This window comes from Schistocerca cancellata, chromosome 5 (genome assembly GCF_023864275.1).
Source record: "Schistocerca cancellata isolate TAMUIC-IGC-003103 chromosome 5, iqSchCanc2.1, whole genome shotgun sequence".
Classification (NCBI taxonomy): domain Eukaryota; kingdom Metazoa; phylum Arthropoda; class Insecta; order Orthoptera; family Acrididae; genus Schistocerca; species Schistocerca cancellata.
In genome coordinates this window covers 167,941,140-167,968,944 of record NC_064630.1, presented here as the reverse complement: position 1 = coordinate 167,968,944, position 27,805 = coordinate 167,941,140, and the positions used below count along the sequence as shown (strand labels likewise).

Below are 27,805 nucleotides of genomic sequence, written 5' to 3'. Positions count from 1 at the left end.
GAAAACACTATTTCTTAACGACAAATAATCATGATCTACAAGAGAGCGTCATGACGGATACAGGGATTAGTGAACACATGGTCATTGTAGAGGCTCAAAACCTTAACCAGAACCACTAACAATAAACGCAAAATATATCTATATAAAATCTGAGATAAAAATTCAGCTTGATGCCTTCCCAAGAGTGTCTCCATTCCTTCCATGCTAATGACGCAAGTGTAGACCACATATGGCTCAAATTCTAAGATGCAGTATCGACAGCAATAAATAAATTCATACCACCAATGTTAATGAAACACGGGAATGATCCACCATGATACATAAAACACGTCATTACTCTGTTGCATAAACAACGAAAAAAAATAAGGGCATCGACAATTTAGGAGAACGCAAAATCCCCAAGAGTGGCGAAGTTTCACGGAAGCTCGAAATTTAGTGCGGACGTCAATGCGAGATGCTTTTAATAGTTTCCACAATGAAACATTGGCTCAGAATATGGTAGACAACCCAAAGAGATTCCAGTCGTATGTGAAGTACACTAGTGGCAAAAAGCATTTAATACAGTCAGTGCGCGATAGCGATGGAAATCTTACGGATGATGTGGCACTAAAACGGAGTTAGTTAATACAGTTTTCGTAATTCCTTCACGAAAGAAGTAAATATCCCAGAATACAAAACCAGAAGAGGTGTTTGCATGGGGGATGAAAGTAAATAGCTTAGGTGTTGCTAAACAACTCTAATTAAAGGCAAGGTTTCCGGTCCAGACGGTATACTAATAAGATTCTTTTCGGAGTATGGAGACAATAGTGCCTTTCTTAGCTATCAGATACAACCGCTCACTTGACGAAACGTCTGTTCCTGAAGACTGGGAAGTAGCACAGGTCACAAACAGCCACGAAAGAAAATATGAGTAATCCACTGAAATACAGACCCGTATCACTGACAAATTGCAGTAGAATTTTTGAGCATATACTGTACACTAACATTACGAATCACCTTGAAGAAAGTGGCATTGTTACATAACCGACACGGATTCAGCAAATATCGTTCTTGTTCAAGGCAGCCAGCTCTTTATTCCCATGAAGTAATGGGTCCTGTCGACAAGGGATCTGACAACGAATCCACATCCTAGATTTCCAGAAGGGTTTTGCCGTTCCTCACAAGGAACTTAAATTGCGTGCGTATGGAGTGTCGTTTCAGTTGTGCGACTAGATTCGTGGTTTCCTCTCAGATGTCACAGTTCGTAGTGATAGTCGGTGAATCATCGACTAGAACAGAAATGACATCTGTCGTTCCTCAAGGTAGTGTCACAGGCCCTCTGCTGTTCCTGATTTATATAAATGAACTAGGTGGTAATCTCAGCAGCCCCCTTAGATTGTTTGCAGATGACGCTGTAACTTACCATCTAGTAAAAAGAAAAAAAATGATCCTACTATGAATTCCAGTTACAAAATTATCTGGAGAATTTCTGTATGGTGCGAAAGTGGCAATTAGCACTACATAAAGTTCGATGTTATCCACATGGGTAGTAAAAGAAATACGATAAATTTACGGTTTACGATAAATCGCACAAATCTAAGGGCTGTTAATTCGACTAAATACTTAGGAATCAATTATGAGCAACTAAAATTGGAAAAACCGCATACGATGGGCCCTTTAGTGTTAATTGCAGAATAACCATGTATATTAAGTTACTACGTGGTACGTTTTAGCTTCCTAAATTGGAGGGAACAACGATGGTCAGGGAACTAGTTCTGCGTGAGGCAGCCGAACGGCTATGATTCACGAAATGTTTGAGAAACACGTTGCTAACATTTCTCAGGTCTATAGATGGGTGATTTAAAGACCTGTGTGCGAGTTTTTAAAGGCCCTTTGCCCATTGATGGATGTTACGCACTGAACTATCTTGAACGGAAGCCGCTTTCAGCCGCAGACTTGCAACAGCTTCCAGGAGCAAGAAGAATTGGAGTATTTCGCATAGTAACCCAATTCAAAAAGGTTATTCATTAAGAATTAGAATGAAATATGGAAGATTCATCGCAGTACGTTAATTAGTACAGTTACAAATATGCAGCCGTTATGCAGCTTAACCCACTACTCGCAAATACCGACACTGTTCATTCACTACCTGAATGCGATGAAGGTGGTGACGTACAGAGGAAAACCATATCAAGAATTGGCGAAATGTTTCTCGCCGGAATTCCCGTCTAAATGAGTAAAGGAAAGAGTTTATCGCTTTCAGCATCATCGCTGCTCAAGCACTGAATCTTCCCCTTCAGGTATGACCTAATTTACTATTTACGACTAAATACTCAACGCATATTGCTGGAATTTTGCACATACCACCGAATGTACCCGCAGACTCATTGTACGACACAATGGAGATTACGTCACACATTGACGCGAGTCACCGGCTTCTGCTTACAGTGGTGTAGAAATCACCCCGATTGCATTAATATTGTATTTTTATAAAAGAAGCAATTAGGTATTACCAACGAACTTTAATTCCAGACCTAACGTTTGCTTGCTTCCATCCTTAAGCTCACATTTAACACGTTAACTGACTTATTAAATAATTAACGGTTCCACACGTGGGAGTACGAAACGTACAGAAACCAGCAGTTTACTAGCTGGCATATAGGACGCTACCTCAGGAAAGAGCACAGTTTATTCACATTCAACTTACAGTGTATAGATTGTCCCACATGAGCCTCTTACGTAATACTGATTAATGAAAAATGTTCACGAGCAATAGTTAAATCGAGCTCCTCGAGCAAAAAAAAAAAAAAAAAAAAAAAAAAAAAAAAAAAAAAAAAAAAAAAAAAAAAAAAATATATGAATACGTACGTCAATATTAACAATATACCATAGTAAATGGCAGTGTATTACGAAATCGCACTTTATATGGTGCTAGTGAGCTGATTCCCAATATCAGAGTGGTAGCCTACTGTGAAGTTAACACTATTTTCCAATCCACTACTAGAATTATTTGGCAAATTTAGTCTAAATGTGGGCACTAAGTTTTAGCTTTTCCAATATTACAGGCAAATTAGATTTGGAGAACGTGCGAATTAATCAGCAACGAGAACAGTTCATCATGCCCGTAGTCTAGGTTAAGATCTCGAGATTGCTACAGCCAACTTCTGGTTACGAAAACTTTAAACGGTAACTGAATTTTTGTATGGGATTCTTGTATGGCGATTAGTTTTAATTGATAAAACCCATTCAATAGCCAAGAACGCACAAAATATTTTTATTGAAAACGAACTGTTTCAACAGCCTTCTTCATCTTCAAGTCTTAAATATCTTTTCGTAATACAACAGTTTTATTTTAAGTTCAGTGTGATGCACTGATGTGAAGTGGATGAAACTCGGCACCCTACAATACTCTGTTATTGCTGAAAGATTTGGTTCAAATGGCTCTGAGCGCTATGGGACTTAACTGCTGAGGTCATCAGTCCCCTAGAACTTAGAACTACTTAAACCTAACTAACCTAAGGACATCACACACATCCATGCCCGAGGCAGGATTCGAACCTGCGACCGCAGTGGTCGCACTGTTCCCGACTGTAGCGCCTAGAACCGCTCGGCCACTCCGGCCGGCTGAAATATTTGGAAACACTGTCTTATCCAAAAGGCGATGTTCATACTGCTAACAGATGCTTATTACAAGACACAAATACGGTACACATCTATTCACATATGCTGGAGACACTCTTCGCTCTTTATGGTTTCTATGTATATACAAAGTGCATCAAATTTGGAATTACTTTAACATTTTGCGATTGGTTATCTGAAATTCGGAAGCCGTTCTGCCCGACAGATTGCGGTGTACGCTGCGCAGCGTCTTACAGAAAGCCCAACTCGCACAGGTTTGTAAGTAAACAAATACCGATGAAGGGGGTATGACATTTTCTCCATCACGATTTTACCTTACATCTGATTACCCCAAATTAAGTTTTACCGTGTTGTTTCATGTGGCCTGTTGCGACTCGGTGGACCGACTTTCCACCGTTTCATAACAAGCTATATTCCTTTAGATCAACCTGAATGAAACGACCCTCTATGATCATACGTTGAAGTACAACCAGTTCAGCAGCCCATCCAGTGAGTTAAACTACATCGTATCTACCATTCAACACGCTTGCACGCATATTAATTTATATTGCTCACACGTACTTCCCCAAAAGTACGTAATTATATATCATTTCATACTTACCACCGCGGGTGGTTGGAACTGCAAAGGGCTGGCGGCCATGGTTTCTGAAGCAATTTCTGCGCTGAGAGAAAAACAGTACATTAGTCTTTCCCATAACCGATAACGCATAGACACCGTAATTGATTAGTCCACTGGATTAAGATAGTAGTCTTATAATTTTCTCACGTACAACATTTCTGTGAAACCTGGCCCTATCCCGTTTATAAACCATTCCGATAGAGATAAAGCACAGAGTTACAATAACTACTACAACTATTAGCTACCTGCCTATTAACACACGAAAACGCTAATCTGTTTCGCCTCAAACAAGACTAGTATAGGGCAACTAACCCACGACACACACATCTCACAAATCAATAGAACTTACCAACACAACGAACAACGAACTGCACTGCTGAAGGAAAGTCCTGTTCTACCGTTAATAAGAGCTGGAGGCAAAGGGTGTAGCAGATCTCGATCATTCATCCGGCAGTTGATTGGTAAACGACATATCACGTGATGTCAGCTCTTCCTTGAGAGGTATGAAGCGCCGCCTCAGTTACGCTATGTGTACTATCCAAGTATTGCCTCTATCCACTTGCCTCTGCGTATACGTTGTATGAAGGTCATGGTTAAAGGACCCTAAACGGGTCCCAACCGATCGACCGGCCGACGAAGCGACAAATTTGACGCTTGTCGGAGTTTTGACCAACCGCCTGACGAACTTTCGTAGTCATACTGTCGGGAACGACGACCCGACAGCCGACTTCTTCCACCCAACAAATTGTGCCGTTTGTGGCGTTGTCGTACCAACTACTCCACATAACTTCATCTATTGTCCCTTGGTGTGGGGTAAAATACTGTCCTGATTTACAGGACATGACGTGCGCCGGATGAAACTGTAAGTACACAGTTTCTGGGGAAATTTAAAGACTGCATATGTTTCTTGGACACGTCGTGCGAGGAGTATAGTGACACAGATGCTAGAAATGAAGCATTTTTAATTTTTTTTTAACAAACACTAACGGTTTAGTTTGGCACATAGAGAAAATAAAGTCCGTCGGCTTTCTGCTTATCAAAAATAAAACTTAAAAACCGAAATATTGACATTCAATGGACGTTAATTGTTAAAATATTGCGTCATTGTATTAAGTGTTGAAAAGAGTCCAGGCTATATCCAAGCCCTCTCCTATGCATCGCAAAGTCTGAGATTTATGTTTCACTGTTCTAACAGATGCCAAATGCTTCATTTCTTATGTAAACTGTTGTTGTATTAGACAATGTGTTCCGCACCATGTGTGATCTTTCATCTTCGAATTTAAAATAACTTTCTTAAACTTACAGGTCATCTTATATGCTACATATATAAACAAATTAATAACATTTACAGTAGCGTCTTTCGTTTTGTTTTACTTCACCATGACGTATTTCCTTAGTCAACTACAAATCACGTTGCATGTTTAATTATTCATTTTAGTTAATAACAATGGGGACACAACGAGACTGTAAATCAGGTCTTCCTAACTTCTGCCGGTGGCCATAAATCATAAAATGATTTGATGATGTTCAGCAGCTACTTAATGCATGATGCATCCATTCTTAGATAATCACGAAAATCATCAGATCCCAGCTGCTTAAGAACAGAACGTTAATGAATTTTTTTCCTTGTATTGACCACTTCTTTGCCTATAGCTTTCTCTCGGCTTACTTTGGCCTTTTAAACGCTAAAAGAGCCAAGGCTAATCAGCGGTTTTGTTTCTATGTAGAACCAAGTGGGATCTTGTAGGACTAATGAAGTTAAATAAATCACAACAACAGGTCAACACTGCAATCGGCGAGTGCAGTCGGTAGGGACGTGTTAGGCTGCCACGAAATTGGTCGCTCAGTCAGTCGGCCGATAAATTGCTGCATGTGTAGAGGCCTTCAAGCTATCGAGCCAAAACTTTGCCAAGCTGTAGCTGAAACCTCCGACGATAAAAATGTATCAGTTTCCGGTTTCTGTAGTACATTACATAGTACTTTCGAACAGTGAACGAGAGGACGCCAGACCACTTGCTTGCAGTATATGCGATTAATTATATTTTATGTGTTACTACACTACCATTAATTTCATAGTAACTTAATTATTTGTATGCGTGGTGCTACAATGACATTGCGATTCTGTTTTTATAAGACCGATCAAAAATACCACGTGATACAAATTGCTAGGGTGCGTTCAAGCAAAATTTGGCTGGGGAATATGTTGAAATCTGAGTAGGTTCAAGTAATATGTGGACAGTTTTACTACCAAAATATTCAGAACAGTACTGATAGCCACAGAGTTTTACGGGAGTGTCTAATTATTGCCAAGCAACATTAAGTATAGCAGTCCATTTTTGATAATGTATCACACCCTCCAATTAATTTCCCTGTATATATTCCGAATAGTCGGCCGCTGTGGCCGAGCGGTTCTAGGCGCTACAGTCTGGATCCGCGCGACCGCTACGGTCGCAGGTTCGAATCCTGCCTCGGGCATGGATGCGTGTGATGTCCTTAGGTTAGTTAGGTTTAAGTAGTTCTAAGTTCTAGTGGACTGATGACCTCATATGTTAAGTCCCATAGCGCTCAGAGCCATTTGAACCATTTTTATTCCGAATAAGCCATCAATAATATCACCAACATTTCAACTCTTATACATCTTCTATAAATGGAAATACTGTAATGTGGTAGACCGTCTAAATTCAGTTTTAAATACGGGCCCGTAAGATACTAGATGTTTTTGTGCCATAAAACAGAACAAACACTTAGTTTTAAACAGAGGCATAATGACCACATGAGTATAGAGCTTTAAAAAACGTACCTTTGAAGATCATAAATCAAAATGATTCAAATGGCTCTGAGCACTAAGAGACTTAACATCTGAGGACATAAGTCCCCTACAACTTAGAACTACTTAAACCTAACTAACCTAAGGACATCACACACGCCCATGCCCCAGGCAGGATTCAAACCTGCGACAGTTGTGGTCGCTCGGTTCCAGACTGAAGTGCCTAGAAACGCTCGGCCACACCGGCCGGCGATCATAAATCAGGAACTCGTCGTACTGTGATAATGTTTTTCCTTTTTAGCGGACTACACCATTCGATTAACAGACAAGTTAAATCAGTGTGTCGGCCGGCCGGAGTGGCCGTGCGGTTCTAGGCGCTACAGTCTGGAGCCGAGCTACGGCTACGGTCGCAGGTTCGAATCCTGCCTCGGGCATGGATGTGTGTGATGTCCTTAGGTTAGTTAGGTTTAATCAGTTCTAAGTTCTAGGCGACTGATGACCTCAGAGTTAAGTCGCCTAGTGCTCAGAGCCATTTGAACCAAATCAGTGTGTCGGACTGTGATTAGAGCAAGAACATTTGCATTTTACGCTAACTGCGAAGTCAGAAAATGACCTGCATAATGACTCGAAACTTCATTGGTTCTTCCCGTGCCTTTCGTGTTGTGTTCGTAGCAACTTGTGACGAATCGCGCATAAGCATGGCGAATTAATCGGCTATATTAAAACAGGATATGAGCAACTTTCTTTGACAATTAGGTTTTAGTTTTATATTTTACGCGTGTAACGTTCTTTACAACCTTGACTGGTATTTACTTGACACATTACTATGACGGAGTACTGCTGTTACATCCATTTTGCTGTCTTAAACAATGACAGGGTACTATGTCTCGTTAGTATAATATTCACGTGCATATAGTCTGTAGGTCTGTACTATTATATTTCTACGAGTACTAACCTATGGAGTCATACAGCAGGTATTCAATATACCTGGAAGGTGATGGGAGGGAAAGTTGCCGGCCGGAGTGGCCGAGCGGTTAAAGGCGCTACAGTTTGGAACCGCACGACCGCTACGTCGCAAGTTCGAATCCTGCCTCGGGCATGGATGTGTGTGATGTCCTTAGGTTAGTTAGGTTTAAGTAGTTCTAAGTTCTAGGGGACTTATGACCACAGCAGTTGAGTCCCATAGTGCTCAGAGCCATTTGGAGGGAAAGTTAGTTTGCCCGTGAAGCGAGCACCATCGCAGTGGACGAGTACTGCCTACGACAAAGGTTCGGGTTCGCGTCTTACTCAGACCAGCGATTTTATTGTCAACACATAACGTATTTACGAAGTCACGTAGCTTGGAAGCACGTTAAGTCACTAGCTGTAGGAAAACGGTGCATTTCGTATTAAGGTTGTTACGGTGCAAGTATCAACGAGCTTTTTAGGAAATTTCCTGATAGGGAAAGTAATGCAGGTGTTTATCGTCTTCGGCAATATTTTTTAGATAAATTCTCTCTAATAATATCACACATTAATCAGTAAATCGGAGGCTACATAGCGGAATATTGGCTTCTGGTGCTTTATTATTTGCAAATGATGAGCATTCTGACAGCTTTATTCTGGAACTTCTAAATCATTCGGCCTATGTATTGGCGTCATCTTCGAGATTCGTCGAAAACTGACTTTTTCGAAATTGTAGTGTTCCGTCAGTGTCAGTGTCATCTTCACCGGAAAATAAACAACTGGCGGTCATCATCATTATCATCATCATTATAATCATCGTTATTATCTGACGAGCTCACCCTTTTGAAACTGAAAGGCGTCATATTCGTTCAGACAGCGGGGGAAATTGTACATTTCCCTCTATATTTAGATGAAATAATTCAGTTCTCTACCTGTTATCTGAAACTGGGTTTCTTTATAGAATGTAGGCTTTCACCGTCAATATTTACGACATTGGACCATGGACTAATCCCTATCACATCACGATCAATTGGGTTTCAGTTTGTTTTCGGTATTAACAACGAGCGTACCTATATAATTATTGGTGGCTGATCCACGTTTGTCAGGGATTAAGTAAAATAGCACCATCTTTGGTGACACTGACTATCAGCAGATGGCAACTGTACCAAATTCGCTTGACGACCGCTTTTACATTCAGTGAATTTAGTGAAGGTGGGGTGATGTTAGAATCTAATTGCAAACTCAAATTTCTTGGTTTACACACAAAAAGATCTAATAAATGTAAGAATTTCTCCTTTTCCAAGCCCATAATCACAATTTTTTCCCCTGTGTGGTATGGTACAATACAGCATCTTTCGCCGTCTGTGTTGGTGAGGCAGTAAATTCATCCACAGGGCAGTCACGCTGCGTCACTGCAATACACTTTGGAGGTGTGACGGTGGGACTTGGAGTCCTGTACCAGCCTCCAACGGTGACAGTACGACATCAGTCAGGCAGAAATGCGTAGCCCAACTTGGGCAGGTAGGGTGGGAAAGAATTGGATGTAGAAATGGGGACTAGTCCCGCCAAAGGATGTAGCTCCGATGGGCATGCCATGTTTATCGTTAGCCAAGATCGGTATCAGAGCCCTCTAGGATAGAGGAACTGGATGTCGATGCCAGCGGCGTGGAAGAGTGGTCCGAACGTGGCCTAACGCATGGACAGTGTCCCATAGGGCATCCTTTTTCACATAGAGCCGGCGCGCATGGTTGCGTATGGTCGTCTTGAAGAGGACAATATCCGCTTCCTCATGGAGAGTCACAATTCTCGTGAGTGGTGGATTGTGCAGGCTCCACCGGAGAACCTTGAGGACGGGTCGTGAGTCGTCCTTGGGTAGCCCAGTTGGTAGAGCACTTGCCCTCGAAAGTCAAAGGTCCCGAGTTCGAGTCTCGGTCCGGAACACAGTTTTAATCTGTCAGGAAGTTTCATATCGGCGCACATTCCGCTACAGAGTGGAAATCTCAAACCGTTTAAAATGTTGGTGAAGAAGAGGAGAGGCGTACTCAGAAGGCGGCAAAGATGTTCATCTAAAATGCCGTTCAATCCAGGGGCTAACCGGCCACGTATCCATCGTAGGATCCGCTGGACTTCGGCCATGGAAGTAAGATGGGGAGCAGACAGAGGTGGACGTTTGCGGAAAAGCGGCAAGAAGTGTCAGGACATCGTGTTCATCCTGTAGTTCATCGGGGAAATGTCTTGGACACAGGGGTGGATTTGGGCCTCGAACGCGTCCGCCAGTATTTCCACAATTTGAAGTGTACCATACGGCAAATGTGCTGTCGTGCAAGTAGGATGGGCAGTCGCAGGTATATACATCACAGGGGACGAATGACAGCCCAGTCAGACTTATGGTGTAGGAGGAAAGCGGACATCCTGTCTTCCCACGGTTCGGACTTCCAGTCGGCGAGCCGACGGCAGAATTCGCGATGGAGGTACCTCATTTGGCGTTTCTCCTGATCATCGCGAAACTGCTTCAGCCATCGGCGGTAGCAGTTCGTTTGCACCTTCAGCCCCTGTAAAAAAAGGAGGCAAATCGTCCAGGGGGGTTAAAGGCCTAGGTACAGTGGAGGTGGAGAGCTTCACTGGTTTCTGTATTTTGGCAGTCATGTAATCTACAGCACGGACTATATTGGCTGGTGTTGTCAAGTCGAGGTCCTGCCGAGTGGTGTTACTATGTACCCTGGCGAACTTGTCCCAATCGGTGGGGGTCACAGTGGAAGAGAATCATCGGTGAGGGTACTGGGTCATGGTTGGCAGCCACTTTCTGGAGAACTTCCAGTGAAAATTGAGTGGCGACGTTTTTGAATACGGCTACATACAGAATGGCTGGCCGTTGGAATGGACTTGTATATGGGTAGGTTCATGGGGGCCATATACCGACAGCGCTAAAGTGTCCTGCAGGTCAAGGAGGAGTTGGACTTTGGGGTTAGAGACCCAAAAATGCCAAGCTGGGTGCTTGGCATTGAGATCTGCCCCAACGATGAGGCTGTCGAAGGCTGTCAAAGTGCGAAGGTCCACTTTAAGCAGTGGTCTGTTTGTGCTCAAGTACACTGCTGCAAATGTAATGGCACCATGGCATGTGGAGATGGTAACCGCTGTCTCCTCTATGTGTTACAGTGACTGGAGAGTCTCTTAGGTATGGACAAAAGCTTCATTGAGGAACAGAGCCATACCTCCATCACAGCGGTCCAGGCGGTCAGAGCTGTAAAACATTATGTTGCAAAAGCGGAAATCGTCCACCAGTTTGAGGCGTGTTTCAGTAAAATATGCACACGATTGTCATGGAGGAAGGTTTTCAACACAGGTGACAAGATCCCGAGGGGGCTGGTGGGGGTGTGGTATTTGATTCGCCATTACAACAGTATTTGGCTAAGCGATTCCACTAGGGCAATGTCTTAGGAGAGGCCATCCTCTGACCGACGGATTATGTGGCAGTGTCACGAATATCAGATTGGATGGTGGGGGGGGGGGTTTAATGAGAAAGGAGACGACCTGGAGGATTTCACAGTTGTCATCCAAAAAGGACATATCAGTCCCCACCACTGGGGTAGGGTCCCAGGTGGGCTGCTAGCCCCTGTGGCGGTCAGGGGTGGGAGTAGTAGTAGGCAGAGTTGGGGTAGGGGGATACAGCCACAGGTGGACTGGAGGGGCTGCAGCTGGCTCCTCTAGTCGGTGAGGAGTGGAAGCCATCATGGAAGATGGGCAACGAGGAGGAGACAGGGCTGCAGCAGAAAAGGATGTCATGGTAGTCTGGGCAGAAGGGGGCACATGTGCCTCAGAAACGTATGGTGCCTCAGTGGCTGGTACGACAGTAGCTGCTGAGGGAGGTGCACCTTGCTGGCCCCACAAAACAGGAGAGTTGGTGGTGTCCTGTTATGGCGGGGGAGGTCTATTTCACCTTGGTTTCTTTTTGAGAGGAAGTGAAGACTTCAATGCCTTCTGGTAAACAGGGCACCTCCACCAGGATGCCATGTGGTGAGGATCGTGGGTCATGCCCAAACACGTAGTGCACGTAGGTTTTTCTGGGTGGGGAGTATACAGTTTTCCACTAACTGTGGGCCTACACACTTAACACATCGCAGCAGTGGGGATCAGTAATTCCTAGTATGCCATAAACGTTTGCATTTGTGACAGATGGCTGGCCTGTTGCGGGCCTTGTACAATTCAATCCGGACCTTCATGTACAGAAGGTACCGGTTGTGGTAAATCCGCTCTATGTCCTCGCTCCAGCAAAGGGAGACATGGGTAGGGCAGGGAATCAATGACCGGGTCTCAGGATCCCGCTTGCTATACTGGTGGACCAAAGGGTCATCGAAACGGAAGCAAAGCAGTTAATCCTTGACCTCCTCTGCCAAAACCTCTGGTGGCAAATCCTTGATGACGGTTTTGGTTCGGCTATTTCCCGACGTCTGTTTGGTGAAGTAATGCATCGCCCTTGATTTGACAAATTCGAGAATGGTAAGATAGTCGTCCCTACTGTCGAGCAGGTATTTCACATGATATTTTTGGTAAACAGCCCGCAATTGGTCAAAGACGAGCCACTGGAGCTCTGTGTTCAGTTTTGTATCATTAGTGACGTTATAAACCACAATAAGGGGTAGCTTCTCTTTCTTAAAAGGGCTTGACGGGCCCTCCTGAGAAGGAGGGTCGGGAGCAGGAGTCATTTCCACATCCACAGGACCATCCGGTGTGGCGTCCCCCAGGAGAGAGGTATTGGAGCTCGATCCGCGGTCACCACGGCCCGTGTGGTCGGAGGAGCGACTTGAGTGCCTGGAGCGACGGCCAGAGGACGTCCCGACTGGCTCAGGGTGCCCAGAAGACTCGCCACGGCGGTGGGACAACGTAGGAAGAGGTGCACTCATAGATACAGCCGTGTGGTGTCAGACACAGCCGAGGCGGTCGCCGCCTCACTACGAGAAAAATCTGTTACTAAGCGATCGGGTGAGTCGTCGGACGACGACGACACCGAAGAATGGTCCTTGGCACGGGACGGTGGACAGTCCTCATGGTGATCACGGTGATCGGTTTCAGTGCCTGTGGTATCCCCCGGCGATTTGTGGCGGTTGGTGCAATTCAAACGATCCTTCGCCCACTGCGATGTGGGTGGAACATCAGCCACGATTTGAAGCCGGGGGGGGGGGGGGGGTGGCGGTGGAAGTGTCGGAGAGCCGCGAAGGCTGCTCCGCGGACTACTCAGCGGTAGATATGGGTCCACTGACGTAGCCAGGGGCCCAGCACGAGAGGACTACGTACACCAAAAACTTCCCAGCTGATCTGGGGCAAAAAATACGAAATACAAACGCCGAAAGGGCAGGTAAACAACTCTGATATTTGGTGAAAAGTACAACGATACGACACGGAATCGCACTCGTACAAGAAAACGCTTTAGGGGATTCAACCTGTGATCGATTCATCAAAATTTATAGATGCAGGTTAAAGGCAACGTTCCTCCGTACCATTGCCGAGTGGTAACCAAAATGCAATTGTACATTGAATGTGTACAGGTTGAAAGCAGACTACACTTTATTTACACTCGTACATCTTCATTTCTCTTATACACTTAGTTACAGCTCTCTGCCGCTAGTGGTCTCCACATGGTAGCATGTCACATGGCGGTGTCAAACGTGCCTATGTCGGTGCTTGAGAAACAGCGTGTTGTAGTCGAGTTTCGAATTCGGTCAATTCGCCTCTCTATCAGTAAGGTGATGCCAGATCACACACGAACGCTGCGACATTTGTAAAAATCCAATACCATCCGATCGCATTCTAGTTTCATCTCTTTCGAAAACTTAAGGAGCACCTTTGAGGACTTCACTTTGACAGGCATGAAACAGAGCAAGCAGAGCGTGGCTCCGTCAAAAGAGCCAAACATTCTACTGTGACGGTATCAGCAAACTGGTCACTCGACTGGAGAAATGTGTTCGTCGCCAGTGTGACTACGTTCAGAAATAAATATGATAAATATGTTGACATGAGGAACTAAGACTTACAATGTTAATAACGTTTGTTTTATTTTAAAACTTTGTTTCACATAAAAATTATGGGGCATTACTTTTCAGCACGCCCTCGTACATGTATGTCAACATTATTTCCAGAGTTACCTCGCTTTCCATTTGACATACATACGAAAAAGGGAAAGATTAACAGTTATATAGATGCAACTCCAAACCAGACCAAACACACCGAACGATAAAAACTTGCTTGCACTGTTCCTGGCAGAGTCATTGTTTTATCTTTAAAATATTTTGGTATGCTGAGGAATGTGACATGAAGGAAGTGGTTGACAAAATCTATGTTACTCTAAGATGATGATGATGATGATGATGATGTTTGGATTGTGGAGCGCTCCACTTCGCGGTTATCAGGGCCCATAAAAATCCCCAACCGTTCCTCAGTCCAATCTTCCACTTGCATGAATGACGATGAAGACAACACAAACATCCAGCCATCTCGAGGCAGCTGAAAATCCCTGACCCCGCCGGGAATTGAACCCTGGACCGCGAGAACGCAACCGCGAGACCACGAGCTGCGGACGGTTGTTCTAAGGGTTAGAGTTTCAATAATCAATGATTATCAGATGAATGGAAGAACTTCTGAATGGAAACCAGGCTGGTCCTAATCGATATTGTCATACCCTGTCCAAAAACTTACAAAATCGCGTGAACTTTAACCCACAATGTGTTTGGGAGATTTTTTGCTTTCGAGTATTCAGATTTCATGATCGTTGTGGACTGTTATCGATATTACGAGGAAAATAAGGGCTGGAAGTAAGGAAATATACATCGATAATACGCGGAAAACAGACTGGAGGCAAAGAAAGAAATTCACCAAAATTAATGGAAACAGAATATTTTAAATTTACTTTCGCGTTGTGCAAAAGAGACTGAGAAAACTGGCGCAATAGTTACGACAATTAACGTTCTACTGGGAAAAAACATGGCTAAAATCCCCGTGGGGCCAACCAAATTCAAGTTTATAGTGATCTCAGTAAATCACTGAAGGAATGTGTCACGGCAGTACCCTGAAAAGGGCAATGGCTCATAATCAGACTCATCTACGTATCATCCTTCCCAAAGTGGTGGGAAACAGAAGTATTTCGAATAGGAAAAGCCTCAAAGTGTGTTACGGTCATGTAGATTTAAACTGAGGACGCAATCTGAGAAGAGGGAAAGAGTGAGAATGAGGAACAAGACAGAACACAATTAAGGAAGAGAGGGATGAGAAGTGCCGTGTCTGAGGGAGAAACCGAAAGATAAAGGACGTAAGTGGGAGATGAGGTTCGCAGCAAAGACGATGGAAGAGCTAATTCTTCTATTGGGTAAAAGTTTCCAAATGACGCGGGTAACTTCAAATCGGGCTTTATTCACAGTATATTGGCCATGTGAGTACGCAGTTATAATGTATATCTATTTATTGTTTGAATGTGACAATACCTACAGTTAAAACTGGAGGGGAAGATGCGAAATCAGCTGTTAGAGACACACAACCATTCCTAATGACACGTCGTTGACTGATCGTTAAAGCCTAGTTATCCTTCCTTTCTTCGGTGTTACCCAGAAACATTTACAGCGACAGCCAGACAATAGATTCAGAATTGGTCTTTAATTCCTCCATGGAGAGTACGCTGTAAGGAAATACAGGGGTTGTAGAAAAATATGCGTACATCACAAGAGATGCATGCTTGAACTTAAATGCAAATGCTTGCCAAGCCTGGTGCGCTGCTATATCTGACCACGAACTGTGCAGTATCCTCAATACGTTGCTATAGTTGGAGTCACGAATGGTGGTAGTCGAGTTTACTCTTGTTCTACGCAACTACGTCACGCGTTCTGCGGCAGCCAATGAATGAGCATTCAGTAGTGTTCTGGACGCACTGCCGTCAATGTTTTATGTGATATGAACCTTATACGGGATCGTAGCGGATTATTTAGTGAATTTTTATTCCAACAGGTGCGAGCTGTCATAGGTGATGATATTAGTGAATGGCAAATTCTACATATGCGAGTGAGAGACATAATTGGTGGGATACGCGCTTTCATCAAGGGCAAAGCACTTGTCTCGACCCATGCTAAACGCCGTCGTTTGTCAATCGGACCACTGTGCCAGCGGCGGACAGAATAGAGTTCTATGTAGTCTTATGTACATTATGTCGGAGCTAAGTGAATTCGAACGGGGCAAGTCATTGTTCGTATGATGGGTCCTTCCGTAACCAAGACAGCCGAAGTATTTAGTGTCTTAACAAACAGTGTATCAAATATTCATTTATTTTTTAGGGAAATCAGAAAAACATCATCCACTGATTCATAACATAGGGAAAGTATAGCTGAGCGACCGCGTCATACGGTCACTGGATAGGGCAATGAGAAAAAGTAAGAAGACGTTAGCTGCGAAAGTCATAGCTAAACCGAATGTGGCACTCGCGAAACCCGTCAGCAGGGAAACGACAGGGAGGGGGTTCCATAAGTAGGAAATTTCAGTGCGAGCTGGATTTCCAAAACCACAAATCGGCGATGCAAATGCCCGTGACAGATAAACGAGATGCTGAAGCTAAAAACTATATACTATGGAGCAATGTGACAAAATCACTTGGTTAGATCAGTCTTGTTTCACACCGTTTCCTACTTCTCCCCGAGTTTACGTCCCAAGAGTAAGGTATTGCGGGTGTTCCACGATGAGTTCGATGATGATTTGGGCTACCTTATCGCAGTATTCCGTGGGTCCCATTGTTACTCTGCAAGCTACTCAAGGGTTATGTAGCTATTTTGGCTGATCAGGTTAATTACGTGGTACAATGTTTGTTCCCCAATGGTGATAGTGCGCTCCAAGGCGACAGGACTCCTGTTCACACAGCTCGAATCGTTCGGGATCGGTTTTGTGAGCACGAGGATGAACTGTTGAATCTTCCTTGTCCATCACAGTGGCCAGATCTCAGTATTACAGACGCTTTGTGGTCTACACTGGAGAGGCCGGTTGGTGTAGCCGAGCGGTTCTAGATGCTTCAGTCTGAAACCGCGCGACCGCTATGGTCGCAGGTTCGATTCCTGCCTCGGGCATGGATGTGTGCGATATCCTCAGGTTAGTTAGGTTTAAGCAGTTCTGAGTTCTAGGGGAGTGATGACCTCCGATGTTAAGTCCCATAGTGCTGAGAGCCATTTGAACCATCTACTCTGGAGAGACAGGTGCGTCACTGTTAACTGTATTTGCCACTGTTTTAAAGGAATAATGTGTCAGATTACCTTGAAATCCATAGGAGAGCTGCGTTTATCGAATTGAGGCAACTTCTATATTTAATTTTGTTCAATCCAATAACGACTGGTGTCGTGGCAATGAAAACCGCAGCCTATAGTGACATGTAACTGAGTCTACTGACCATTTTGGGCTTAGATGCTTATGTCTGGGGAATTCTGATTCATTTACGTACCACCAATTACCGATTTTTTAGTTTGGAGTGACAACAAATGTTGAGTTCCACGTTGTGGGCTGCTTAGCTCTTAGACTTACTCTTACAACTTACTTACATGTCACTTGAAGATGTGGGTTTCAGTGCTACGAAACCGGTTGTGGTCTGATAATAAAACAGTTAATACAGATGAAGTGGCTTCTTATTCTCCATGCTTATAAATCACAGCTAAGGTTTCCCTATCTACAAGGTATTCTTACAATGGGTTTCCTCCACCGAACTGGTCATGGTAATGTCTTTTTGATGTTTCTTTTTATTTTGCACGACCCCTGTATTTTACTAACTCTGAAACTGCTTGATGATCCAGGCCACATTAGCCATGCTCTTTCCAAAAGAGCAATACAGATACGGCAGAAAACGAGTGAGATCTTGGCGGGAGGAGAGAGGAGCAAATGGTTCAAATGGCTCTGAGCACTATGGGACTCAACATCTTAGGTCATAAGTCCCCTAGAACTTAGAACTACTTAAACCTAACTAACCTAAGGACATCACACACACCCATGCCCGCGGCAGGATTCGAACCTGCGACCGTAGCGGTCCCGCGGTTCCGGACTGCAGCGCCAGAACCGCTAGACCACCGCGGCCGGCGAGAGAGGAGCAGATTGCATTGAAGCTGTGAGGTGGGTTTGCTAAACTTTCCCCGACAGGTGAGTCACTTCGAGCATAGTAAGCTTATTTCGTTCCGTAGCACGGTTTCCATCCTTGAGGAAATTTTAGAACTATGGATGATTCAAGAATTTCTTATCTTATGGCTTAACCTGTATCAATTCGCCAATAAGACGGACTACAAGTGTAAATGTTCTTCCGCCCAAGTATTTCAGTAATGAGGCCGTTGAACGGACCATGTGAAACGCTAAAAGAATTAAGGATTAGCATCCCGTCAACGAAACTGTTGAAATGTGTGTGAATTCCTAAGGGACCAAACTGCTGAGATCATCGGTACATAGACTTACGCACTTCTTAAAATAACTTGTGCTAAGAACAACACACACACCCACACCCATGCCCCCAAGTGAGGGGCCGAGCAATCCGTGACATGGCGCCGCAGACCACGCGGCCACTCCGCGCGGCTCAACGAAAATACTACGCGGTTCAGTTACATGAATGTGACATCTACATCTACATCTATATGGATACTCCGAAAATCAAATTTAACTGCCTGGCAGAGAGCACCAGTATGAAGCCCGAACAATCACCTTTTGTGCCGGCCACGGTGGCCGAGCGGTTCTACGCACTTCAGTCCGGAACCGCGCGACTGCTACGGTCGCTGGTTCGAATCCTGCTCGGGCAAGAATGTGTGTGATGTTCTTAGGTTAGTTAGGTTTAAGTAGTTCTAAGTTCTAGGGGACTGATAACCTCAGATGTTAAGTCCCATAGTGCTCAGAGCCATTTGAACCATTTTTGGATCGCCTTTTGCAGCTCGTACGTTCAGGAGGAGAGCTAATTAGGTTCCGGACAGTATCATCGACGAGGATGTGGAGACACGCCGACTCCAGTGCCGTGGCAACTTTTGCTTGGTTTGTCAATTGAGGATCCATGGCGCCAACAGCCCGATCGAGGTGGTCCCACGGATTCTGGATTGGCCTTAAATCAAAGCAGTTTGCTGGCTAAAGAAGGAAGGTAAACTCCGCCTGGTGCTCTCTGAACGAAATACGTACACTGCGAGATGTGTGACACATAGCAGTGTTCTGCTGATAAGTATGACACATAGCAGTACTCTGCTGGCAGATGCCACTGTGGCGAGGGGAAACAAACTATATGCAGCAGAGAGCATGGCCATTTAGGGTTGATTCATATTTAGGTTGATCTGTTGCCACTTCCATAATGACGAACATCATCCACGGAACGCCACGAAAACATTTCCCAGACGATAACACTCCTTTCTCCGGCCTGGGCCCATGCGAGGGTTATTTGCGTGCCGTACACAAGAATGGCTATTTGCTCGATGGAGTAAAAAACGTGAGCCATCTGAAAAGGCCACATATCGACACTTACTGGACGTCCAGTTGCGGTCTGGCGCGCAATTTCCAGCCTTCGTCGCTGCTCAACAGCAGTCAGTATCGGTGCACGAACCAGGCACGTACGCAGCAAAGTTCGCTGAAGGGTCAGGCAGCAGCAGCAAACCGAAACACATGTAGCAACATGGAAGTAACAGAGTCTGTGAATTTTACAACTTTCTAAGCAGGAGCGAATTTTATAATATCATTTGTGTGCTTTAATAGTTTAGTCTCTTGAGTTTATTCGTGTTAATTTAATATCCAATAGTCACATTTCTCGCCTTTTCGTTTGAGTCGGAAATGAAACCGATTTTGTGATATATTACAGCGCCGAATTATATACTTTCACCTGAGTGCGGAGGTAGTTAGGATTTTGCTTCTCTACGTGTTAATCTAATTTATTAGACACAATTCCGGCATTTTCATCAGTGTGTATAGTAGAGTTGCACAGCACGTGCCGATAGTCCGTTTACCTGCGTAGTTTAGTTTTCCACGGTATTTAGTATGGAAAGGGACTGCGACTGTTGAGTGCGGATGCGAGCAGAGTTTAGTCACCACCAAGTGACGCTTCGCACTCAGCTCCACTCTGTGTTGGCCTCGGTTACACAGCTTGAGGCTGCACTGGATGGGCACAACTGTTGTTGGCAGGCCGTGGGGATCCAAAGGACGTCCAGCACGTCCGAGTCCTCCGATCTGTTTTCACCGGTGGCCAGCCCAGTTACTGCTCGCACTGAGGTTAACCCCTCACCTTTAGTAGAGTGGGAGGTCGCCCCAGGGGGTAGCAGGCGGCGAAAGACTTCCCAGGCGGTAGCATGTGAGGCCTCCCAGGTTTGTCTGACAGATTCCAGGTGCTGTCTGTCGCTGACACTGTCGCTGAGCCAGATGCCGTCTCCTGTCCAGTTTCCGAGGAAACCACTCAGCCTGCAGGATCAGGACAATCACGGAAGTTGGGATTATTGATAGTTGGGACCTCCAACGCTAAGCATGTTATGGGACCCCTCAGCGACATGGTTGCCAAGAGGGGAAAGAAATCAATGTGGACTCCGTGTGAATACCCTGTGGAGTCAATCCAGACATGGAACGTATTCTTCCAGATGCCATGAAGGACAGAGGGTGCAACCAACGGCAGGTGGTGGTTCATGTTGGTACCAACGATGTGTGTCATTTTGGATCAGTAGAGATACTCTCTGGTTTCGAGTGCCTAACAGAAGTGGTAATGGCTGCCAGTCTTGCTTGCAGGATGAAAGCAGCGCTGACAATTTGCAGCACAGTCGACAGGACCGATAGAGTGGTACAGAGCCGAGTGGAGGGTCTGAATCAGAGGTTCTGCGACTGTGTAGGCCGCAGATCCCTCGACTTGAGCCAAAGGGTGTTTGGGTTTCAGGTTCCACTGAATAGGTCAGGTCTTCACTATACGCAGGAGGTGGCTACACTGGTAGCAGGGACTATATGGCATGGACTGGGTGGTTTTTTGGGTTAGAGAGCCTCGGGAAAACACAAGAACGTCTTCAGTCACAAAGGGTGCAGGCCGAACACAGGAAGAACCTAGATACAGGAACCATCGGTATAACAGTTGTACACTGTCGTAACTGTGTTGGGAAAGTACCAGAGCTCCAGACGATAATAGAAAGCACTGCTCCTCAAATTGTTGTAGGCACTGAAAACTGGCTAAAGCCGGAAATAAGCTCAGCCAAACTTTTTGTGGAGAACCTAACGGTGTTTCGAAAGGATAGGCTAAACATGGTTGGCGGTATCGTGTTTGTTGCTGTTAGGAGTTTATCTTGCCATGTAATTGAAGTAGGTGGTTCCTGTGAGTTAGTACGGGCAGAAGTCATTGTTGGTAACCGGAAAAAAAATAATAATTGAATCCTTTTAACGACCTCCCACTTCAGACGATATAGTTTCTGAAAGGTTCAAAGAATACTGGAGTTTGATTTCAAACACGTACCCGTCTCATACGATTATAGTTGGTGACTTCAATTTGCCCTCGATATAATAGCGTAAATACGTGTTTAATCCGGAGCTATGCATGAAACATCATCCGTAATTGTGCTAAACGCGTTCTTTGAAAATTATTTCGAGCAGTTGGTTCATGAGCCCAAGCGAATAATAAACGGTTTTGAGACCACACTTGACCTCTTAGCAACAAATAATCCTGAGTTAATAACGAGCATCAAAACGGATACAGAGATTAGTGAACATAGGGTTGTTAAAGCGACATTGAATATTGTAGCACGTTATTACCCCAAAATTAAAAGAAAAATATACCTATTCAGAAAAGTAGATAAAAATTCACTTGACGCCTTCCTGAGAGACAATCTCCACTCCATCCAAATTAATAATTTAAGTGCTGACCAGATGTGGCTTTAATTCAAAGAAATAGTGTCGGCAGCAATTGAGAGATTTACACCAAATAAATTAACTAACGACGGAGCTGATCGTCCTTGGCACACAAAACGGGACAGAACACAGAACATTGTTGCAGAAACAATGAAACAAACATGATAAATTTAAACAGACGCAATATCCCCAAGAGCGGCGATCTTTTATAGAAGCTCGAAATTTAACGAGGACTCCAATGCGAGAAGGTTATAATACTTTCCACAACTAAACTTTGTCTCGAAACCTGGCAGAAAATCCAAAGAGATTCTGGTCGTTTGTGAATTACGTTAGCGGCCAGAAACAATCAATGCCTTCTCTGCGCGATGGCAATAGAGATACTATCGGAGGCAGTGCTCCCCAAGCAGTGTTACTAAACACAGACTTCTGAAATGCTTTCATAAAAGAAGACAAAGTAAATATTCCAGAATGCGAACCAAGATATTGGATATTTGTGTTAAGGTCTTATGGGAACAAACTGCTGAGGTCATCGGTTCCTAAGCCTACAGACTACTTAATCTAACTTAAACTAACTTACGCTATGGAAAACACACACACCCATGCCCGAGGGAGGACTCGAACCTCAGACGGGGGTTCGAACCAAGAACAGCTGCCAGGATGAGTAACGTAGAAGTAAATATCCTTGGGATAGTGAAGCAACATAGATCACCTTTACAAGCAAGTCTTCTGACCCAGACTGTATACCAGTTAGTTTCCTTTCAGAGTATGCTGATGCATTAGCTCCATACTTAACAATCAAACACAACCGTTCGCTCGACGATAGATCAGTACCCAAAGACTGGAAAGTTGCACAGGTCACACCAGTATTCAAGAAAGGTAGTAGGAGTAGTCCACTAAACTACAGGCCCAAATCATTAACGTCGATATGCAGCAGGATTTTGGAACACATATTGTGCTCGAACATCATGAATCACCTCGAAGAAAACGGTCTATTGATTGCCAACATAGGTTTAGAAAACATCGTTGTTGTGAAACACATCTTGCTCTTTCTCGCATGAAGTGTTGAGTGCTACTGACAAGGGATTTAAGACTGATTCCGAATTTCTGGATTTCCGGAAGGCTTTTGACACTGTACCACACAAGCGCCTTGTGGAGAAATTGCACGCTTATGGAATAACGTCTCAGTTATGTGACTGGAGTTTTGATTTCCTGTCATAGAGGTTACAGTTCATTATAACTGACGCAAAGTCATCGAGTAAAACAGAAGTGATTTCTGGGGTTTTCGACGGCAGTGTTATAGGCCCTATGCTGTTCCTTATCTACATAACCGATTTGGGAGACAATATGAGCCGCCGTCTTAGGTTGTTTGCAGGCGACGCTGTCGTTTATCGACTCATAAAGTCATTAGAAGATGAAAATAAACTGAAAAACGATTTAGAAAATATATGTAAATTTAGCGAAAATTGGCAGTTGACGCTAAATAACGAAAAGTGTGAGGTCATCCGCATGAGTGCTACAAGGAATTCGTTAAACTGCGGTTACACGATAAGCCAGTCAAATATAAAGGCCGTAAATTCAACTAAATACCTAGGAATTACTATTACGAACAACTTAAATTAGAAAATGATCTGATAAAGGCTAACCAAAGACTGCGTTTTATTGGCAGGACACTTAGAAAACGTAAAAGATCTAGTAAGGAGACTGCCTCGCGACGCTTGTCCATCCTCTTTTGCAATACTGCTGAGAGGTGTGGGATCCTTACCAGATAGGACTGGCGGAATACATCGACAAAGTTCAAAGAAGGGCAGCAATTTTATATTATCGCGAAATATGGGAGAGAGTGTCACCCAGATGATACAGGATTTGGGCTGGACATCATTAAAACAAATGCGTTTCTCGTTGCGACGGAATCTTCTCACGAAATTCCAATCACCAACTTTCTCCTCCGAATGCGAGAATATTTTATGGACGCCGACATACATAGGAAGAAACTATCATTACGATAAAATAACGGAAATCAGAGCTCGTACGGAAAGATATATGTTTTCGTTCTTTCCGCTCGCTATACGAGATTGGAATAATAGAGAATTGTGGACGTGGTTCGGTGAACCCTGTGGCGGGCACTCAGTGTGATTTGCAGAGTATCCTTGTAGATGTAGACGTAGATGTAGATGTAGATGTAGATGTAGATGAAAGGTCATTGTGAAGACCCTGTTAGTAACTCCTTGGATCATCTAGGGATGACTGTTGCTCGACAGTTGCAGGTCTATTAGCCGGTACACATCTCCGCAGCCGTCGTTCACCATCGTTGTCTATGGCCCGTGGTGCATCACAACTGCCTCGGCGCCGGTTTTGGGTTGCACCATTTTGCCAGGCACTGCATATTTTAACCAAGGCTGCAAGCGGACGGTTTACAATCTTATAAATGCTTTCACCCCTGCTCATAAAGCCGATGATATTGCCTTTTCCAACCACCGCAGTGTGTGGTTATGGCTCGTTGACGTCAAACATTGGCACTGGTCACATTAACGTGGGCCGACTGTGTGGATATACAGTGCAACATTGGCTACGCGAATTTTAGGGGAGAGCAATCGGTCATTAGCTTTTTAGGAGACCCGCGGAAAAGTAAATATCTGAGACCGTCGTGGTCATGGGTTTGAACCCTGAAATGTGTAAATACTGGTTCTGTGTTAACCACTAGGTCACGTTCCTTTGTCACATTTTTCAAATGGTGCTCAAGAAATTTCTTTTTCTAAGATCACTAACATAACAGCGCTATCTCAGCTGGACAAGAGCGGGCACGAGAATCGACCACTGGGTTAGGGACTTCACTCGGTATTCGTATAAGCGGTTCAGGAAAACACAAAATGTAAACTAGTCTAATCAGACGACCGCTTCCCAATTCACCTAAACTACCATAACCATTGCACAGTCGCACTGAGTCATATTGCGGTCAGCTCTTTTTGTTTTAAGTATGCCACTCAACGCAACGGATACATTTCAGATTAAAAAGGTGTGCTGGAACGGACCTCGAACCTGTAACTTTGCCTTTCGAATTCTGCTGTTCTGGCACCACCCATCCTCACATACTTCTGTGTGTATATCTCTCCTTCTTCCCACACTTCACAGAAACTCTATTGCATACCTGAGGTACCCTCAGAAGAAATGATATTGCAGAAAATCGTGTTAGAAACTTCTTACGGTATTGGTCACAGAATGAAACTTCCATTGTATGCGCGCTTTCTTGAACTTTGTCAAATTAAAACCGTATGCGCGATTGGGACTCAAACGTAACCTATCAATGTTTCGAGCTAGAATTCCAGTCTGACATACTCTGCTGCAGGGGAAAAGATTCACTCTTCCTCTAAGGGATATTGATACTGCAATTTCACCTTTATTATGGAAGCCTTGAATGTATTGTCTCTTCTAACCCAATGCCAATGAGGATAATCCACAAACCAAACAGGAGAACCAGCTTCTTCATCACCTTTGCAACGGTTCTCTTCTCCCAGTTACGTTCTTTCTCTTTTCGTTTCTCACTCAGTCACGCCTCTTCTCATTCTTCCCTTCCTTGTTTGTGTTCCATCGTATTCCTCATTCTGCTCCTTTCCCTCTCCTCACACTGTCAGTTTAAATCTATATTACTGTATTCTGTGCCTTTTCCTATTCGAATCACTACTGTTTTCCACAAGTATTACTACAGCAATAATCAAACGTTGTATTCAGTGGTAATGTATGTGTATCTTTAGGGAGATAAGACAATAATATAGACTGCTTCATTAGTTATATGAGGGGGCCTGCTGACACTAACCTCGCATGCTAGGAACGTAAGAGGTCAGTATTCCCTTACGAAAGAGTAACAGGAATGAGCGAGGAAGTTAAATGGAATCTTTGAGTAATATTCATTGGAAATAAAGGTCCTCTGAAGGTAAGACCGGTAAATAGTGTTTACTTCACGGTGACCGGTTTCGACAGAAGTTATCTGCCATCATCTAACATTCGGAAATTTAAAATAATGCATATCAGTCACACAGCAGGAACACATTCCACTCGTAAGCGTAAGCACATTGGATTGTAATTAATAAGAAAACGAGTATACAAACCACTCATAGCGCAACTGTATTCGCTAAACTGATGTACATGTAAAATAACGGCGTCACTCCTGCCTTGATGTTGATGGTTTATGGCGTTATTTCACACCTATTGGTAGACCAATGCGCTTACGCTGTATTATGAGTGGAATATGTTCCCGCTATGTGACTGTTAGGTATACACTTTAAATTTTCGAAAATCATGTGCTGTAAACAAGCTTCTGTCAAAACCGGTTGTCGTCAGTTAAAGAATACTTAGCGGTCTTGGATTCAGAAAAAAATTCCTTTCCAATAAATCGACTGATATTTCTTTCCATTCAATCGAGAGACTGCCCTCATCACACATACCTGTCTGACCTTTATTGTGAGTAATGGTAGAACACCACAGCCGTATTGTCTGAGTAGCGGCTACGTAACTGTTGCGAAGCCCTGTTGGGTACACTTAGGAAACCTGTATCCGTGACAGTTCTGCTGCCTCACGTAGTACCTCTCGTGTCGATCCAACAAGAATAAGAGAGAGCAGAGAGGGTGCAGGTGCATATTACCAATCTCTTCTCTCGCTCGCTGACAGACAAAGAAAGAGAGAAAATCGCCACTATTGGTACGAAGTTCTATGCACTGTACAGGGTGATTCCGTGATGATGTTATAAACTTTCGGGGATGATGGAGAAGGGTAAATGGATCAGTTTTAGGTAATCGACCTTCGTCCGAAAGTTATAACTGAAAATCTCTCTGGCACCTTTGACAGTGGAGTGATTGTAATATTGTTCTTAATGATACGGGTTAGGCAATTTTTATGGAAGAAAACAACAATAAATTCGCCATACGTATGGGCTCTAAAATGTATACTTTCAGAGCCACGAGCAGCCGCGCTGGATTAGCCGAGCGGTCTTGGGCGCTACGGTCATGGACTGTGCGGCTGGTCCCGGCGGAGGTTCGAGTCCCCCCTCGGGCATGGGTGTGTGTGTTTGTCCTTAGGATAATTTAGGCTAAGTAGTGTGTAAGCTTAGGGACTGATGACCTTAGCAGTTAAGTCCCATAAGATTTCACACACCTCTGAACAAGAGCTGCGAGCACTTGTCCATCTTCGCTACTCCAGCTCCAAGGTATGCATTTTAAGGCCCATATTTACTGGACATGTTATTACTTAATCAATACTATCACCTCTGAAAGTTGCCTATCCTAGTGTCTTAGTAACAACCGTACCGGTACACGTAATCAACTGTCTGAGGTATTACAACGTTTCTCTCTTATAGATGATGACTAACTGAAAGCCTCAGCTGCCGACAGGTGTTGTTGATATACCTCGATGTGGACAGCTGAAAAAGTGTGCCCCGACCGGGACTCGAACCCGGGATCTCCTGCGTACATGGCAGACGCTCTATCCGTCTGAGCCACCGAGGACACAGATGAATAGCGCGGCCGCAGGAACTTATCCCTTGCACGCTTCCCGTGAGACTCACATTCCCAACTGTCCAAAATTCTACGTATGTAATGGCGTAGGCGCAACTAATTCGTTAATTCGCGAATATTGAGAACAAGGTAGGAGTGGTCAGGAGGAGGAAGCTGCAGTTCTAACTATTGCCTGTCCCATAATTCTCCGTGGCTCTGGAGACGACTCGTGGTTCTCAACCGGCAGCAGTAGCAGAAACAGCTGTAGCTCAGCATTGTCGTCGGCTACATTCTTCGTCGTTCACACAGCTACAGCATCGTAACATTTGTGACTAATATTGTACAGGCATTACCCAGGGGCATTTGATTCACAAACATAATTTTTTTTTCAACAATAATGAGCCATTGCAAAATCTTGTAGGGTATCTGTGTTGTCATTGTCCTCAGACATTATTACCAAGTACAGTTCCTTTCTTTTGGGTGGGTTGTTTGGGGGAGGAGGCCTGACAGCGAGGTCATCGGTCTCATCGGATTAGG

General features: G+C 44.3%; 1 protein-coding gene and 1 non-coding gene across 2 annotated transcripts in view; both read right to left on the bottom strand.

The window, feature by feature from the left end:
* LOC126188308 (synaptic vesicle membrane protein VAT-1 homolog) overlaps positions 1–4,620 on the bottom strand; it is a 33,769-nt gene extending 29,149 nt beyond the window's left edge. Inside the window, exons 1-2 of the mRNA XM_049929901.1 lie at positions 4,587–4,620; positions 4,220–4,280 (exon numbers count right to left, since the gene is read on the bottom strand). Coding sequence (XP_049785858.1) covers positions 4,220–4,258 — 39 coding nt within the window. The 5' untranslated portion in view covers positions 4,259–4,280; positions 4,587–4,620. The remainder of the gene's footprint in view (positions 1–4,219; positions 4,281–4,586) is intronic.
* Positions 4,621–27,206: 22,586 nt separating this feature from the next.
* Trnat-ugu (transfer RNA threonine (anticodon UGU)) lies at positions 27,207–27,280 on the bottom strand. The gene has a single exon. It is a non-coding gene; the product is annotated as a tRNA-Thr (tRNA).
* Positions 27,281–27,805: the final 525 nt, after the last annotated feature.